This window comes from Galeopterus variegatus, unplaced genomic scaffold (assembly GCF_000696425.1).
Source record: "Galeopterus variegatus unplaced genomic scaffold, G_variegatus-3.0.2 Scaffold889, whole genome shotgun sequence".
NCBI lineage: Eukaryota > Metazoa > Chordata > Mammalia > Dermoptera > Cynocephalidae > Galeopterus > Galeopterus variegatus.
The window spans coordinates 274,743-292,819 of NW_007727000.1; the positions used below are offsets into that span (position 1 = coordinate 274,743).

Consider the following 18,077-nt stretch of genomic DNA (forward strand, 5'->3'; position numbering starts at 1 on the left):
CTCACACCACGTCACATCTCCCTCTTCTACCTTTTTATACCTCATGCCGAGGGAGGCTTTACAACACACATGCAGTTAAAGTCAAAACGAGGGAGAAACCAGAACCTGCACAGATAATGTGGGAGATACCACGTCAGCAACCAGGGATTGGATCGACATTTAACACTGAGCTTCCAGGCAACCAAGGCAAAAAGAGAAACAAGATGGTTACAAAGCTCTCCTGCCTAACAGAAGGCGTACTTATCCCAGAAGGATAAACTACTGGGATTCCTGGTTCTAAGTCACAGGAGAAGATCACAATGGCCCTTTTAGGAGGGATGCTGTAATACAATGGACAACGTCTGGACTCAACTAGCACTGAGTGCCCACTGGGCATGGACAGACACCCGCTTGGTGTGCCAGGTTGCCAGGTACTGTGTGTGGCCTTCACGGCCTGTTCCCCTCCCCTGAGGCCAGGACCGGCCACAGCACCTCCTGAGCCCTGTGGTCTGGGACCGCCCCAAGCAGCATCCTGCCATGTGCCGAGGCCCCTGCGCACCTCTCTGTGCAGTCGGGCGTATTGTTCTCGCAGTGGATCCCACTGAAGCCGGTGGGGCAGGTGCACGTGTAGCTGTTCACGCAGTCGGTGCAGTTGGCGCCGTTGCGGCAGGGGCTGCTGGCACACTCGTTGATGTCCTCCTCGCAGAAGGCACCCTGGAAGCCAGGCAGGCAGTCGCAGGAGGCCGTGTTGATGCCGTCTGTGCAGGAGCCACCGTTGTGACACGGGTCTGGGAGGGGACAGGAGGGCAGACTGAGGGGTGTGCACTCAACCACGCTGCTCTAGGAGGGGATGAGGCTGGGGGAGGTCACACAGCACTGCCAGGGCTTGCTGCGAACCTCGCTGGTGACAAGGGTGTTTGGGGAGCCCCTCGGCCCCAGCTGCCTCACAGCCTTCTCTCCTGTTGGGGGTCTGCACTCCCCATGTGTTCCTGTCCTCAGGCAGGGGACAATTCTGCAGCTCAACAGACCAAACAAAGGCTGAATGACAGTCCTTGCCCCACCCTCTGAGTGATGCCAGGCAAGACGCTCAGATTCTGCAAATCTCAGCTGTCTGGGAACCAGGGCTGGAGGCCTGCGGCTCAGCGGTGCCTGATGAGAGCTGAGTGGGAGAGTCAGGGTGGAGTGCACCTCACGGAGGGGTGGAGGTGCTCTGCCACACAACACCCAGCTGGAAGGCACCAAGAGGGCCTCAAAGCTGGGCAGCCTGGCTCTGGAGCCTTCTGGTACTGCCTTGGCCAGCCCATGCAGACTACAGTGGTGCATTATAAGTGGCAGCCGCCCCCCAGCATGTCCCCAGCATGTAACCTGGACCTGGGCTCCCTCCCAGGCCATACTCAGGTAGACCAAGCTAAGGGCTCGGCCTCTGGGCGCCGGCATCCACGCCACCTGCACCAAGCCTGCCCCATGCTGCCCAGGGAATGGGGGCAGCTGGGCCACTCACTAGGCCGGCAGTCATCGATGTCGGTCTCACAGGTGCGCCCCGTGTAGCCTGCCTGGCAGTGGCAGCGGTAGCTCCCGTCGGTGTTCTGGCAGGACGCGCCATTGCCGCATGGGCTCTTCACACACTCATTGATGTCGATCTCGCAGGTCTGCCCTGCGGGGAGGGGGAGGCCCGTCAGCCACCCAGCCGCCACCGTCCAGGCTGGACTGTCCTCCTGCAATGCCCTTCCCTGACCCCTCAGGACTGGGCCTCCTAGGCTTCAGCACCCACTGCTGTCCCCCAGTTCTGGGCCAAGGAGTGAGAGGGTTCCTCCAAGGCCAGTCCCTGACTCTACAGCGTCCCTGATAAGCAGTTCCTCTGTACCTGCTTGCTCGTCTCCTGTCCAGGGGCTGCCCGCTGCCCCCCGGGCCCCAGCCTGCCCTGTCCCAGTGCCACCTCACCTTGCCAGCCCATGGGGCAGACGCAGGAGAAGCTCTCATAGTCCTCAGACTCCCTGCACTCCCCGCTGTTTCTGCAGGGGCTGGAGGCACACGGGGCCAGCACCACCTCACATATGGCTCCTGTGGGGGAAGAGACACTCGTGGGACCCAGGGAGCTGTGACCCTGAGTCACCTCCCAGATGAAGGCTGCCTCAGCCACTGCCTGCTAGTCTTCCCACAGCTAGACCCCCTTCGCTGGTCCTGTGGGGAGGCAGATGTGCACTGGTACCCTGTGTGAGGTCCTGGCTGAGTCGGGACCCTGAACCAGGGGAGACATGAGCACAGAACAGAACGGGGCACCACAGCCAAGCCAGACAAATGCCTCGCTTGGAAACTGCCCCTCACTCCCCCTCAGACTGCTGGGCCCAGCCCGGGCCTCACCCTGCGCTGACAGGTGACCCCAGCCAGTGGGCTCCCCGACATGGCAGGGACCCTGGGCCTGCTCCCCACCCACGCCCCCTCTTCATTTCCAGGTGACGAGGAAAAGCCCCAGACTGAACCCGAGGACTGGAACTAATCCTGGGTCCCAGACAGCTAGAGTGCATCACAGGCAGCCATTGAATAAAGGCTGTAAGACAGGGGGACAGGCCTGGCACCCTCCACGCTGGCAGCACTCGGCCCTGAGTATTCCTGCTTGTCAGGGAGCACCTGGCACAGCCCTAGGATCTGTGGAATGAAGCAGGGAGCCTGGCAAACCACTGGGGGGGAGCCATGGGCGCACTGGGGTGATTTTTCTCCCTGCAACCCCCATGGCCGGTTTTCCTGTTTACAGCCAAGGAGGCCGGACTCCCGCGGAAGCGAGGGAGCGCATTATCTTCCCTGTCCCCCGTTATCTCCCCAGCCCGCTGGTGTGACTTTCCAGGGCCTTTCTTTCTATCGGTTTCCACGGTGACCAGAGCAGGCAGGAACTTCGCCAGAGTTTCCGACAATTGTGTGAGGGGCAGGAAGCGGGCAGGCGGGAAGCGTCAGCACAGGCCGCCGGCCCGGAGGGAGCACCCTCAACTGCCGACAGTGGAGAGAAAAGCCAGGTCCCTAACTCTGGTCAAAGAAAACACTGCTGTGGCCAGGGCTGCCAGCCGTCACAGAATGCAGCACAGGCCACCCCTGGCCGTGCAGCCAGGCAGGCCCCAGAGCACTCGCACCACTCCTGGGACAGTCTGTGGCCCAGGTGGCCGAGGCTTTTGTGCAGCACTCTGCAAACTCCTCCAGAGGGGACTGCTTCACGCGATCCCTTGGCCAGGCCGGCAGCAAGGGCTGGGATGTTCGGGGAAACGACTCCGACTCTGCTCAGTCGAACAGAGGACTGCTTGTTCCCCTCACACAAAGAAGCCGCCATCAAAGGAACCCCTTGGGCCTGGCAGCGTGGGGGAGGCAGCAGCCCCCAGAGGCCCCTGGCAGAGCGGTGGCTGGAGATGTGGGGCCCGACAGCACAGGCCCGGCTCCCGGCTCTGTCCGCCAAGGGCTCCACCTCGCCTCCTGGACGTACTTATACCGAAGCGCTCTTTGAGGCGTCCTGCACCTTTGCTAATCCCGCAGCCCTCCCCTGAGGGTGAGGCCATGTGCAGTGGAGGCCTAAGGCTCTCGGCAAGAACAGAAGCTTCTGCACTGCCTGTTGTGCAACAGACACGCAAGCCCAGCCCCCAGAGAGTCACCACCACTCAGTGGCTGCACCTCCGCCGCCCACCCTCACCTGTGTAGGGCAGTGGGCAGTTGCACTTGTACCCGGCCACGTCGTCGATGCACGTGCCCTGGTTCAAACACGGGTTGGACGCGCACTCGTTGATGTTGGTCTGGCAGTTGGGGCCTGGAGAAAGAAGGACAGCAGTCTGCATGGCAGCCACCCCAGGCACCACCGGCAGGGCCCCACCGCTGGCGCCTGGGCCTGTTCCCCACCCTGGCCTCCTGGAGGTAAGGAACAGCTGTGGCCTGAGCCAGAGGCCGGCGGCTAACACTAGCAGCTCTTCGTCACAAGCACCAGTGCACGTCGTGGGAGGGAGATGCTGTGGATCGCGCTGGCTGGGATCTACGTCCCTGGGCCTCAAGCTGCCCCTACTCAGGGGACCAGCTCTGTGCTGAGTCCTGCCCCAGCCACTCACCACTGAAGCCTTCCCGGCAGGTGCACACGTAGCCACTGGTCATGTCCTTACAGGTGCCACCATTGACACACGGGTTGGACTCACACTCATTGTTGTTGATGTCACAGTTTGTGCCACTCCATCCAGAGTCACAGTCACACTTGTACCTGGAATGGTGACCACACTGCAGGTCAGCGGTTGGTGAGCTGCGTGCCTAGGTTCTGCACATTTCTGGCTGTGCCACTGTCCCATGGTCTGACAGCATGGAGGTGCCTGTCCCCTGGGACCCCCAGAGTCCTTTAAAGTGGGGGAAACAGCTCCATGCCTGCCCAAGACTATGGCAAGGGTTTGGTTATGTTAGATTTGGGACAGTGCCCCGGGCACGGCGGGTAGTGGAGTGTTCCTGACGTGGGCCCAGACCGAGAGGCTCTCCACTCACTCGCTGTGGGACCCGGGACCCCAAACCATGCCCTTACCCTCTCTGTGCAAAATGAGGGCAAGGGGGTCCCCGCTGATGTCAATGGCCCCATCCAGGCAGAGTGCCCGGCATGTTGGGAGTGTCACAAACACTCACCGCTGCTGCTGCACAACATGTTTCTGGGGTCGCTTAAGGCCTGTGTCCTGTGCCAACATCGTGGCCCACAGGGACATACAGCCCAGGCCCGCTGGGCATAGACCAGGGGCTGACCGCAGGCCTGGACAGCCCACATCAGGGCACGACGGTAGCTCTGTCCTCGAGGGAACACCATCCCCGGCCTGAGTGTGCCTCCCTGTCCTGCTCTCCTGGGGGCAGAACTGCGGGGTGGAGGTGCCCGAGAGCTGGCCCCTGGCCCATACCCGTTGAGGCTGTCACGGCAGGCCCCGTGGATGCAGGGGTCGCTGTTGCACTCGTTGACCTCGGACAGGCACGTGGGGTCATGGTAGCCCTCGGGGCAGCGGCAGGTGAAGCCGTTGATGCCGTCCTCACAGGTGCCCCCGTTGTGGCAGGGGTTGCCCGCACACTCATCAATGTCGATGCTGCACATGCTACCTGTGGGCGGGGGCGCTCAGACACTGGGGCCCACTCCTCAAGGGGCCCAGGGTCTTGAGTAGGCAGGTTCTGACCCATCTGAGCCTCAGTTTCCCTTTCTGTTAAACAAGACAATAATCCTTCTCCCTGGGGCCTTACCAAGGCATCGTAACTGCCTTAAGGCCGAGAGGCTGAGGGGTTTGCTCAAGGGCAGATATCAGTGGCGGCTGCAAAATGGACATCCTGGAGCCTGGCCACAGTGCACTCATCACTCCCTCATGGCCTGCCAGGCCACCCCGCTCAACACAGTCAGGCCGGCGGTGACCAGGGATGTGGGGCATGGGGCGCCCATCCCGGCCATTTGATAGCTGGGCCCTGTGCAGCAGCCTCGCCATCCTGGCCCTTGGGCCCCGGACAGTCCCAAAGTCCTCCCAAACCTGGCTCGTTGGGGACCTGGGGCTACTGCTGACTTTGACCTCTGAGAACAGCCTGTCTTTCCTGGCCCTTGGGAGCCACTCACCCGTGTAGCCAGGCTCGCACACGCACTCATAGCCGTCGATCTTGTCCAGGCAGGTGCCTGCATCACAGGGGTTGCTGGTACAGTCATCTAGGTTGATCTCACAGTTGGGTCCTGGGGTCGGGGCGTGCAGCAGTCAGCGTCTGAGCCCGGCCCACTCCCCACCCCCAACCTCCCACCAGACGCCCCCTAGGCACCTGTGGTCCCCTTCAGGCAGAAGCAGATGTAGGCGTTGTCACGGTCCTGGCAGGTGCCCCCGTGGCGGCAGGGCTGGCTGTAGCACTCATTGACGTTGGTCTCGCAGTGGTGGCCTGTGTAGCCCGGCCGGCAGAGGCAGGTGAAGGCGGCGACACCGTCCTTGCAGGAGCCGTAATGACAGGGGTCAGGGTCACACTCATCAATGTCCACCTCGCAGTGGGTCCCTGTGTAGCCTGGAGCACAGGAAGGGCGGGCACAGGAGGGCTCAGGGCCCACTACCCCTGAACTGGAAACCTCTAGCCAGGCCCAGGGTGATCAGAGATGAGCCCTGCTCTCGGCCCCCAGAATGGACGGCCTCAGAACGAGGCATCCCCCCCATCTCCTGTCACCTTCATGCCCAACTGCCCCCTCCCTCCACGCAGGCCTGGCGGTCAGGCAGCCGCCCCGCACCTTCTGTGCACACGCAGGTGTAGGTGTTGGGCCCGTCCAGGCACTTGGCGCCATTCCGGCAGGGTGTGCTGGCGCACTCGTCCACATCGTGCTGACACAGGTGCCCCGTAAAGCCTGTGGCCGGGGTGAGGCCAGGGAGGGGCAGTGTCACACGGCATCAGACACCCCTGAGCCAGATCTCTCCCTGCCCCGATCCACGCCCCTCGTCACGCACTGCCTGAGCCGCATCCCTCGCCTGGATGGAAGGGGACTATTTCCCAAACTGACTCCCAGTTGCTATGGCTACAGCCTTGTTGGGCTGGACATGGGGCGCCCGTTGCTCGCCAGAGTCTGGGAATGGCTGATTTACATCTCACGAGGCCTTGGCCCTGCCCAGGGACAGACAGAGACACTGCTTCACTCGGGCCCCCCACAGGTCCCCCGAGCCCTCCTGGGCCACCCCGTCCACTGTAGGCCAGCTGTGCACACCCAGCAAGGTGGGGGCCCGGCGCAGCCCTGCCCTCTGCAAGATGCCTGGAAATGTCCCCATCCACGCACGAGGTGACATCCTGGCTCTCCCGGCACCCCTCAGGGAAAGTGGGACGGCACGGGCAGCACCAGGCCCAGGCCCGGGAGCAGACCACCCCACACGGGGCTCCTGGCCCACCACTGCCCGAGGGGAAGGCAGCCAGGCAGGAGCTGGGGTCCTCACCCGTGGGACACTGGCATAGGAACTCATTGATCTTGTCCAGGCAGTGGCCGCCGTGGAGGCAGGGGCTGCTGGCGCACTCATCTGTGTTCACCTCGCAGTACACGCCCTCGTAGCCTGTGGGGGGGGTGGGATGGTGAGGGGCACGCACCGCCTTGGTGGCTCCACTACAGCCCCACTGAACAGTCTCTGGGCAGAGCCAGGGACCCGGGACAGAAATGACACAGCTCCAGCCCCGTATCCCGGTCGTGGTGCCCTCTCCATTCCTGTCCTGCAGCTGCCTGCTCCATGCTGACCCATCTACCTGGCTCTGGCCCCATTCTCTGCTGTGCCTGGCCTCAGTTTCTTCAGTGCCCCATAGAGTGCACGGCCTGTGTAGGCATGGAGGCCGGGGAGGGGACACAGCCAGCCTGTACCTAGGGTCTGCCCCTCTGAGGCAGGCCAGCTTCCACTCAGCTTCCCCACTCCCCACTCCCCGGCGGTGCCTGCCCACATGGGGCAGGGGCTGTGGGATGTACCAGGCATGCAGATGCACTGGAACTCCCCGATCTGGTCCAGGCAGGTGGCATCATTCTGGCATGGGTTCGAGATGCACTCGTTGACATCAATCTCACATCGGGGGCCCGTGTAGCCCTGCAGACACTGGCACTCAAAGGAGCCCAGTGTGTTGATGCACTTGCCCGCGTGCTCACAGGGGTTGGCACCTAGCGGGGGAACAGGGGCTGCTGGCGCACTCATCTGTGTTCACCTCGCAGTACACGCCCTCGTAGCCTGTGGGGGAGGTGGGATGGTGAGGGGCACGCACCGCCTTGGTGGCTCCACTACAGCCCCACTGAACAGTCTCTGGGCACAGCCAGGGACCCGGGACAGAAATGACACAGCTCCAGCCCCGTATCCCGGTCGTGGTGCCCTCTCCATTCCTGTCCTGCAGCTGCCTGCTCCATGCTGACCCATCTACCTGGCTCTGGCCCCATTCTCTGCTGTGCCTGGCCTCAGTTTCTTCAGTGCCCCATAGAGTGCACGGCCTGTGTAGGCATGGAGGCCGGGGAGGGGACACAGCCAGCCTGTACCTAGGGTCTGCCCCTCTGAGGCAGGCCAGCTTCCACTCAGCTTCCCCACTCCCCACTCCCCGGCGGTGCCTGCCCACATGGGGCAGGGGCTGTGGGATGTACCAGGCATGCAGATGCACTGGAACTCCCCGATCTGGTCCAGGCAGGTGGCATCATTCTGGCATGGGTTCGAGATGCACTCGTTGACATCAATCTCACATCGGGGGCCCGTGTAGCCCTGCAGACACTGGCACTCAAAGGAGCCCAGTGTGTTGATGCACTTGCCCGCGTGCTCACAGGGGTTGGCACCTAGCGGGGGATGCACAGGTGAGGGGCTGCCCCAGGCACCCCGCCCAGCATCCTCCAGGGCCAGTCCTGTCCCCCACCCGCCTGGGCACCCTCCAGAGCCAGAGCCCGTTCCCAACAGATGGGGGCCACTCCTTAGCTTCCCCCACCTCGCCTGTACCCACCCAGTGCACACTCGTCCACATCCTGGCTGCAGGCTGGCCCTGTGTACCCCGAGGGGCAGGTGCAGATGGCTTTGCCATTGACAGGGTTGGTGTCACAGTTGGAACCCTCTTTGCAGGGGTTGCTGATGCAGGCGTCATCGAGGTGGCACAGCAGACCTGGGTGGGGCAGTGGCAGTCAGCTCGGCAATGGCGGGCTACCCACAGCTGGGATCCATTTCCCACCTGACACCCGGGAGGAGCCTGCCACCCCAACCCTATTGAGCGCACCACAAGATGCAGGTTATTCTGGGAGCTCTACCACCAGCAGGCCTTCCCCTGCCCCTCATCCATCCAGGAAGTCTCCGTCCTGGGTATCCCTGGAGGCACCGAGGAGTCATGGTCTGTGTGTGAGGTTGTGACTGCTCTGCTCACATGGGCCCCACCTGCGCCCACCCTTGGGGATGCTTGGTCACGGGCAGCGAGAACCCAGAGGCTGCCTCTCCGCCTGGGACCCCTGGGATGTGGGGTGCTCACCCGTGCGCCCGTGGGGGCACTCGCAGTAGAAGGAGGCCACACGGTCGTGGCAGGTGGCACCGTGGAAGCAGGCGGCACTAGCACAGTCGTCGATGTTCTCGCTGCAGTCCTCGCCGGTCCAGCCGTTGACACACACGCAGTTGTAGCCACCGTGGGTATTGTGGCAGGGCCCCCGTGGAAGCAGGCGGCACTAGCACAGTCGTCGATGTTCTCGCTGCAGTCCTCGCCGGTCCAGCCGTTGACACACACGCAGTTGTAGCCACCGTGGGTATTGTGGCAGGTCCCGCCGTTCTGGCAGGCGTTGGGCATGAGCTGGCACTCATCCACATCCTCTGTGCAGTACTGACCTGTGAGCAAGTGGGAACTGTCAACCCGGAGGCTGCCACATGCTGAGCTCCTTGCCACTGCAGTGCAGGGCTGCAGGGCCACTTCCTCCAGGTGGTCTTCCTGGTGACTCCTCCACCCACAGCTTGCCCCAATCCCTCCTTCCTCTGCACCCCCGGCACCCAAGGGGGCTCTCGGCTAGGCTCGCTGTCCTGTGGACACAGCTGCATCGGGGTCCACCCTCACCTGCCCTCCCCACCATTCAGCAAACCCCAAGGGCAGCACCTGTATCCACCCTGCCCAGTGAGCTCGGCCTGAAAGGTGCATGGGGCTGCCAGCCGCCCACGCAGATCAGCTGCCACATGGTGGGGCTGACCCCCGATGAGACTGCCCCATGCTCCTCAGCTCTCCCAAGCCTGGCCTGCCGCAGGGTCTCGTGCTGTGCCCCCCATCCCCTCGACCCCACCCCATGTGTGGCTCGGTGAGTAGCAGCTGCCCCACCAGGCCGCGGCCCCACGTACACACCCGTCCACTCCGGTGGGCAGCGGCAGTTGTACGTGTTCACGCCGTCCACGCAGTCGCCCCCATTCCTGCAGCTGTTTCCTGGGCAGTCATCGATATTTTCCTCGCAGTTCTGGCCAGTAAAGCCTGCAGCAGGAGGAACCAGGGTCAGCTTATTCCCCCCGGGCCAGGCAAGAGTGCCGAGATGCGCCACCAAACCCTGGGATGCCCACACACTGGGGGTCCTTGGTCCATGCCCCATCCCCTCCCCACGCCTGTGACCAAGCCACACTCCACTGCCCGCAGGTGACACACTCCTCTCTAAAAATCATTTTGTAAAGGCCAGCTGAACAAACAGGGACTTAAGAACTCAGGGTTCTGGAAGGTTCTGTTGCTAAAGCCTCCCATCTAAGAGTTCCCCACGGCTCCTATATATAAATGGGCACTGGCTACATGCGGAGGCTCTCTACAGCACCCCAATGGGGCAGTCCCAGATACCCCATTTTGCAGGGGCTGGTGCAGGGGCGTGGAGGCCCCCGAGCCGGAACTGAAGGAGAGGGGCCCAGATGGCCAGGATGTGTTGGGCTCTTCCCCAGCAGCCTGGGGAGGATGCAAAGACATGGCCCTCGGCTTCCCAGGAGCAGAGCTTCAGTGCCCACCTCCTCCCACACAGGCTGAGCAGCCCCCTGAGCCTCAGCCACCTCTGTGGCATGGCCCCCACCATGCGGCCTCCAGAGCAGCCAGTTAGCTATTAATCCGCTCAACTCCCACCGGTTCAATGACCAACCCAGAAAGGCGTGCCTGGCAATAGCCAAACCTGCAGCCAGTTACTAATTAACACCCCTCCCAGGATTCCTTTGAACTCCTCCTGCCCTTGGAGAACCCACCTGTTTACCCCTCCCTGGGAGACACCCCCACCCCCAGCTGCTCTGGAGCAGAAGTGGAAGCCAGGAACAGCCAAGATCCAAATGGGACAAAGGTTTGGGGAGAGCACCCCAAATTGGAGCCTGAGCTGAGTCCTGGTTCCTACATACAGCATGGGGAAACCTGAGAACTACACACTTCCCTGCACCGCAGAGGATCTCGCTCTATAGTGGGATGGGGGTCCTGGGCTGTCCTGGGGTGCAGTGTTGAAGGACAGTGCTTGCATAGAAAGCCAGCGAGCGAATGTCCCAGGTGGGACTGGCTGGCCCCCCACCCCGTGTCCTCCCTGTCACGTGGGGCAAGGAGAAGCTGGCGGGTGCAGCAAGGATGGGCGGAGACGCTGTGACTCCCGATCCCAGCCAGCTCCTGAGAGCAGCCAGGGTCTTGCAGAGCTTGGGGCTTCTGTCCTGACCTCGGGTCCCTGTGACTTGGCAAGTGGGACTCTCTGGGGGTCCCTGATCACCCACAGAGGGCTACAGGACCCTCTGGGGGACCTTGGTGCTGGGACCACCTGGCAGCACGTGAATGGCAGGGCTGGGTGAGCCCCAGTCCTGTCACTTTATGAGGATCACTGGGTGTTCACCACTTTCAACTGACCCCTACCCTGAAATGGCCAGACCCCACGCCGGTAGTGAACGTCTCCCTCATCAGAGTGACCAGCCCCTGGCAGACTGGTCTGAGCCTCAACCGCTCCCGATGAGTGCACCCCACTAACCCTTCCCACCCTCCCCATTACCTCCCAGCACCCCAGCTGCTCTGTGCCCTGACAACTGCTCCGGGCAGGCCTGGGACACACAGCACCTCAGCCTGTGGCCTCACTGAGAGGTCCTGACCCCACCCTGCTGACGGTAGGTGGGCACCAGCCCCACGCACAGGTGTCTTCTGACAAGGCCACTCACACCCTGACTCCCTGGCCCACACTGCAGTCACATAAGGGCACAGCCCCTCAACTGGGCTGCTGGACATGAGGTCCCAGGCCCGAGGTCACATGGCCACCAAGGAAGCACACGAACCCAGAGACTGGGGCTTGCCAAGTACAAGGGCTCTGCCCCCAGACTCCCAGAGAGCTAAGCTAGCAAGAGAGGGGAGCCACCTGCCACCACCCCAAGCTCACCCAGTGCCTTGCAGGAAATGTATGTGCTGGGCGTCTGCACGCATAGGCGTGGGGGTGGGGCAGCTTCCCCTTTGCAAGGGCCAGGGCGGCCCTCAAGTCACCCCCGGGTCAGCCGGGGCCCTGTGCACACCCCAGCATCCACCCCACTCCCAACTGAACTGTCCCCTCCCCCTTCCCACCTCACCACCATGGGTGCAAGAGACAGACTAGAGATTTTCAAACCTCTCCGTTATCATTTTTAGAGCTGCAAGGAAATTTACTCATGCAAGTGCTACAGCAGAACAGCTGGTATGTACAACAGGGGCAGTGGGGCCACTGGGGGTTGGGAGGCTGTGCCTGCCTGTCACCCCTCCCCCACGCCCACGGGAGAGGAGCAGGCCAGCCGGAAGGGCCACTGCTTGGGGAAGTGACGGTGCAGCCGTGGCCCACCCACCCTGCCCTCCTCCCCTGCTCCCAGCCACCCCAGAGACAAGGGGAAGCCCCAGGGGTTGCACAAGCCAGGGGGCTCACTGCAGAGTGGGGAGTTCTGTGCCTCACATGTGGGTTCCAGGAAACACAAAAGATGAGGGGGCGGACTGTGCCGTCTCCAGAGGCAGACTAGTGCCACCGCCCCAGGAAGCCCCAGGCAGGACAAGGTTGTTGGGCACATCAGCTGGACTGCCCCAGGCTGGCCTCCCCATGGAGGGCCGGCAGCAGGAAGGAGCATGGGGTCATGGGCCCAGCTGTCCAGACGACAGCAGACCGCACTCCCGGGCAGAAATGGGCCTGGTGGGGAGCACGGGGTGAGCAGTGCTGCTGGGGGATGTGAAGGGTGGGTGGGTAAACTGCCTGGCTTCTGGCCCGGCACTCAGGCCCTGTGCAGGCTTCCTCCTGACAGGCAATTCCACTGCAGACCATACCCACAGCTGCTCCTCTGCCCCCTGCTCCATGGACCTTGCCAACCTGCCTGCTGGCCCCCCACTGCCAGCCCTTCCTGGGCTCCCCCCACAAGCCCAGGCTCCCTGCACTCTGGGCACCCCCATTCCCATGCCTGGGGTCTGATGGGGGGAGGAGCTTGCACAGGTGCGTGCAAGGAGCAGGAGGTCAGCGTGGCTGGGCAGCACCTACCTGGCAGACAGGCACACTCATGGGTGGTGTCCCCTGTGGGGCGGCAGGTGCCCCCATTCTGGCAGGGTGAGGGGCTGCAGGGCACATAGGGCAGCTCACAGTGGGGGCCAGTGTGGGTGGCACGGCAGGTGCAGCGGTAAGAGCCGACCTCGTTGTGGCAGGTGCCCCCGTGGCGGCAGAGCCCCGGGTTCTGGCTGCACTCGTTGACATCCTGCCTGCAGGTGGGGCCGTGGAAGCCGGCTGGGCAGTGGCAGATGTACGAGGCCTCGAAGGGCAGGCACTGGCCGCCGTTGGCACAGGGGTTGGAGGCACATGCATCAGCTTGCTGGCACGACTTTCCTGGTGGGCAATGGAGGCGAGAGGGTCAAGCTGGGCTTCTGGCAGTCAGGGCCTCCCCCGGGGTCCAGGGGCAGCTCCCCATATCATGGAGCTGCCAGCCTGGGACTAACCTAGGGCACTGTCTTGTAGAATCCTCAGGACCCACCACAAAGCATGGCCATCTTTCTGCAGATGAGGGACTAGAGGTCCTGAGAGGCCAAGTGACCACTGAAGGATGCGTGGCCAGTAAGTGGGGAGAGGTGACCCTGAGATCTGAAATTAGTCCATCTCCTCCCAGAACCATGACCTTAAAACCTGGCTCTAGAGTCCCCACAACTGGCAGAGGATGCGTGCACTCCCAGAAGGAGGAGGAGCGCAGGGGACAGGGATGGACAGAGTGTCCCCTCTTCCCAGAGAAGCAGGGACAGGAGGGTTTGGGGGCCTGGAGTGGAGCAGCTGAAAAGCAGACAACTCCAGGCCTGGGAAGGGGCTTGAGGTCTCTAGGGTGGGCCCTAAGCTATACCTGGATCAGAAACCCCAACCTGTGCCAGCCATGCAGACGGGGGTCTGGGGGCGAGCCACCTCTCTAGCTGAGGGTCCCAACCAGGGTCCTCAGGAAAGGCCTCCCAGGAGCCCCTGGCCACCCCACCTCCCTCACCTGACCAGCCTGGGGGGCAGCGGCACTTGTACTCCGTGAGTGTGAGAAGGTCGCAGGTGCCCCCATTGCGGCAGGGGTTGGTGAGGCAGGCATTGTCGAGGGGCGTCAGGCAGAGGGGCCCAGAGAAGCCCAGGGGGCAGACACAGGTGTAGTCCACCAAGCCGCCGCGGTCCACCACGTGGCATGTGCCGGCATTCCTGCATGGGGTGCTGAGGCACGGGTTGGGGGCCTGGCATCGCTGGCCCACAAAGGCCTCACTGCAGCTGTTGGCAGACATGCCAGGGCCGTTAGTTCTCAGCAGCAGTTTTCCCTATCACCCCCACCACGCAGCACTGGGCACCTGTCACGCCACAGCTGTCCCCCACCCCCGCACACAGCTGAGCACAGGTTCCCAAGGGGTGATGGAATGCTCCGAAACTAGACAGAGGTGGTGGCTGCACACCACTGCAGATGCACCAAACGCTCAGGAATTGCTCACTTTAAAGCAGTTAATTTCATGTTTTGTTTTGTTTTTTTTTTTAAAGATGACCGGTAAGGGGATCTTAACCCTTGACTTGGTGTTGTCAGCACCACAGTCACCCAGTGAGCCAACCGGCCATCCCTATATGGGATCCGAACCCGTGGCCTTGGTGTTATCAGCACCACACTCTCCCGAGTGAGCCACGGGCTGGCCCCAGTTAATTTCATGTTAATTGAATTCCACTCCAATTTGAAAAAAAAGAAAAGAGAAATTATTGTTAATTAAGGGAACAGGCAAGAGACTAGAAGGTTCAAGCAAGACCCAGCTTGGATTTCAAAACCTAGGCAGGTGTCTGAGTCTGCACCTGCAGAGAGCCACAGAGAAGGCCACACAGGCCAGTCAGAGCCACTGGGTGTGGGGGTGGGGGCAATAAGCCCCATAAAGTCTCTCGTTTTGGAGTCCTGTCTGCTTTATTTCTCTGGCTTTTATGGTTTTCTCAACTTTCAAACATCAGTTCTGCAGCAAATGTGGAAAGGACGGATTGGCTCTCCATCTTTCCTGTGCAGAAGGCTTGCCGTCAGGGAGCCTGACACTGTGGGGACCAGCCCCTTCCCTGCCCACCCTTAGTCCCCAGAAGTGGCTTTTCCCTTTTGGTATCGAGTCTTTACGACACACATCCAGGCAGCACTGGCCGGGAGCCGGAACATCGATTCCACAGCCGTGGAAACCAAAGTGCCACAGGAACACCCTTTGCCAGCTCTGTGCGCGGGTCCAGTGGGTCCCTCCCATGGAACACACGGTCCAGGCCCCGACAGAAGATGAGCCAGGGGAGATGCCTGTGCCCCTACACCAGGCCTGATCTCACCTGTTCCAGCACGGACAGGTGTAGCACCCGCCCCCACTGCCCCGCCCCAGAAACTGCTGCAGCCACCTGTTGGCTTGGCTTCTAGACACTGGGCCATAAATCGCCCACCCTGGTCACCCTGTGGCCTCACTCCAGGGGAAGGCTCTGGGACCAACCAGGCATTGCTCTTCCCAGTGGTGAAGCCTCTGAAGCAGAACATGCCCCTGGCCCGGCCCTGGCCCCCAGAGGCCTGGGAAGGCAGCCCCCACGCTGGGCCCACAGCTCTGGGTGGGCGTAGCCTCCTCCCACCTGGAGAGGGGGAGTGGGGGGGGCGGGGCAGCTAAAAGCCTGGTATCCTCAGCATGGAGAGGGGCTCTCCTGCATACAGAACCATCCAACCTTCCAGAGCCCGCCACGGGTGGGGGACAGTCCCCAGTTTCCTGCCTCAGGATCAGCACCCAAAGCTGTGGCCACAACCTTCATACACAGATCCCCACCCCCTGACAGACACCTGCTTGCTGGTCCTCACTTCCTCCTCTCCTGCAGGCCAGTTTATTCCCACCCCAGTGGCTAAAACCAAACCCACACGTGAGGGTGGCCCCCGAGAGGCTTTGCCCTAGAGGGGCCAGAGGAGGCAGTTTGGGGGCAGGGGTCTGCGCGTTTCTCACCAGCTGGGCTGTTCCCCTGATGCAGAACCCGGGAGGCATCTGTCTTCCCTGAAGGCTTTTATCTGTGGCCACGGCTTGGGTAGAGAGGACGCAAAATGGCCACTCGGCTGACCATCTGTTGCCAGAAGCCAAAAGTCCCAAACCAACTGGTTTAGAGAAAACAAGTCCCCCCACCCGGGGGGGGGGGGGGCTCTGGGGACTTAAGGCAGGCCTTAGCTCTGGCTCCGCCCAGCCCCTGGGAAGGAGTGGGAGGGGCAGCCCTACAGTGAGGCGCCCCCAGTGGCCACTGGTCTAAGGCAGGCCTTAGCTCTGGCTCCGCCCAGCCCCTGGGAAGGAGTGGGAGGGGCAGCCCTACAGTGAGGCGCCCCCAGTGGCCACTGGTCTGCAGCTTCAGCGTCCACCCGCCTCTGGGGCACCTTGGGTCCTTCGGCCACGCACAGGGAGCTTGGGGAAGGGGCACGGCCCCCATGCACGTGTGGGTCCGGCTACCGGCTGGGCCAGTCCTCGCAGCCTAAGTGGCCACCCGGAACCCGCAGAACCCGCAGGCCAGGTCTGGCTGCCTCCTTCCTCATCAATGCCCCATTGTTAGGCGGAATTGGCCACGGCTTCCCCTGGGAGAAAAGGCTCTTTTTTCTTTTCCAGCCACTGACAACGTTGGCAGAGGGTGGGTGCGGACAGAGGGCTCTTGGTCATCAAAGCTGGGTCTGGAGCCAGCCCATCCATACCTCTCGGCACACACTCTGGGCCATCCCAGCCCCTTGGCCCAGGCAGCGTGAGCCTCCGGGGGAGGGAAGCCTACCTCACAGCTTTATCCATACCTCTCGGCACACACTCTGGGCCCTCCCAGCCCCTTGGCCCAGGCAGCGTGAGCCTCCGGGGGAGGGAAGCCTACCTCACAGCTTTGGGGAAACCCACACATGCAGCCCAGTGACACCCTTCTCATGGGTCAGGCCTCCATGGCTGGTCCCAGAGGTCCCAGCCCCTACTAGAACAATCCACATTGGGTGTCCCCAAATGAACCAAAAGGCCCTGCCCAGCCACGTACCCCACATGCTCCAGCCAAGGGGCAGGTCCTCAGGGGACACCTGCTCCCACACCCCGCCCTGAATGCAGACTCCAGTGTGGGGGGCTATGGGAGGGACCGGACACATGCAGTTAACGAGGCTGTGCTGTGCTGGGCCAGCAAGGGGAAAACACACCCAATAAATCAGGAGTCGGCAGCGTGGACAAAGGGCGGCCGGGGAGCAGGTGCGCCTGTCGATGGGACGCGGGCAGCAGCTGCTCTTGGCGGGCGCGGCTGGTTGCCAACCCCAGTGGGTGGGGCAGGAGCCGGGCAGCCGGCAGCCCAAGGAGGCTCCTCCGTGGGGGAATGTGGCAGCTGAGAAGGCCCATTGTCCTCCCCACTCCCACCCTGGACTCTGGGACACCACAGCAAAGGCATGCCACCCACAGGCCTGCCACAGGCACGGACACTGTCCACCCCTGGCGCCCACAGCCAGAAGATGGGCAGGGCCACAGGGAGGGGCCCTTGGACGGGCTCCGCGGGGGACATGCTGGGTGTGGGTGAACCGAGCCAACTCTGGGCCAGAAGTGGAGAGGTCTGGGTGTGTGGAGTGCAGCCTGGGCCCAGTCCCAAAGGCCATTCCTCCTCCATGCCTGTGGCAGCCTCCAGCCCATGCCCACCTGTCTGTGCCTCTCTCCCACCCAGCCACAGAGCTGAAGCTGCCCAAGGACAGACCTGCCCAGTGCCCAGATGTCTCTGAGAAGGTGGGAGTGCAGCTCAGACGCAGCCAGGGCCACCTCACTGCCTGGGCAGTGGCCACATCCCCAGCACCAGTGGCCATGCTATCCACAACACCTGTCCCGGCAGGTGGTGCGAGCAACGGGACTGGTGTGGGACTTAGCTGAGGGAAGTCTCATCCAACAGCTGCCCGGCCTTGGGGACCCCGCAGAGTGACCCACACAACAGCCCTGCCACCCCAGGTCTCCTCTTATCAGGGCCGGCGGGAAGACCCTTCCAGGGCTGAAAGGTGGGACCCCTTCCAAGCAGGGTGTTGAGCCTCCCTCGACCGGACAAGAGCTGGCCCTGTCCACACACTGCCTGGCTAGAGCGGCCCCTCCTGCGGCGAGAACCAGCCCCCATCGGGTGTGCCTGGACCCTGCTCCTTTCCCACCTTCCTCCTAAGGCCACCTGGCATCAGCTCATCCACTCCGCCCCCCCCCCCCCCCGG

The 18,077-nt window shown here is 62.7% G+C and overlaps 1 protein-coding gene across 1 annotated transcript in view; it reads right to left on the bottom strand.

Annotated features, from left to right (window-relative positions):
- The window catches only part of NOTCH1 (notch 1), a 55,009-nt gene that overhangs the window by 12,973 nt on the left and 23,959 nt on the right, over window positions 1-18,077 (bottom strand). Inside the window, exons 6-22 of the mRNA XM_008573207.1 lie at window positions 13,875-14,137; window positions 12,899-13,237; window positions 9,778-9,900; window positions 9,136-9,275; window positions 8,929-9,022; window positions 8,416-8,571; window positions 8,069-8,254; window positions 6,900-7,013; window positions 6,209-6,322; window positions 5,758-5,991; window positions 5,564-5,674; window positions 4,872-5,064; window positions 4,056-4,201; window positions 3,650-3,763; window positions 1,921-2,040; window positions 1,481-1,633; window positions 539-767 (exon numbers count right to left, since the gene is read on the bottom strand). Of these exons, the coding sequence (XP_008571429.1) occupies window positions 539-767; window positions 1,481-1,633; window positions 1,921-2,040; window positions 3,650-3,763; window positions 4,056-4,201; window positions 4,872-5,064; window positions 5,564-5,674; window positions 5,758-5,991; window positions 6,209-6,322; window positions 6,900-7,013; window positions 8,069-8,254; window positions 8,416-8,571; window positions 8,929-9,022; window positions 9,136-9,275; window positions 9,778-9,900; window positions 12,899-13,237; window positions 13,875-14,137 (2,829 nt within the window). The remainder of the gene's footprint in view (window positions 1-538; window positions 768-1,480; window positions 1,634-1,920; window positions 2,041-3,649; window positions 3,764-4,055; window positions 4,202-4,871; window positions 5,065-5,563; window positions 5,675-5,757; window positions 5,992-6,208; window positions 6,323-6,899; window positions 7,014-8,068; window positions 8,255-8,415; window positions 8,572-8,928; window positions 9,023-9,135; window positions 9,276-9,777; window positions 9,901-12,898; window positions 13,238-13,874; window positions 14,138-18,077) is intronic.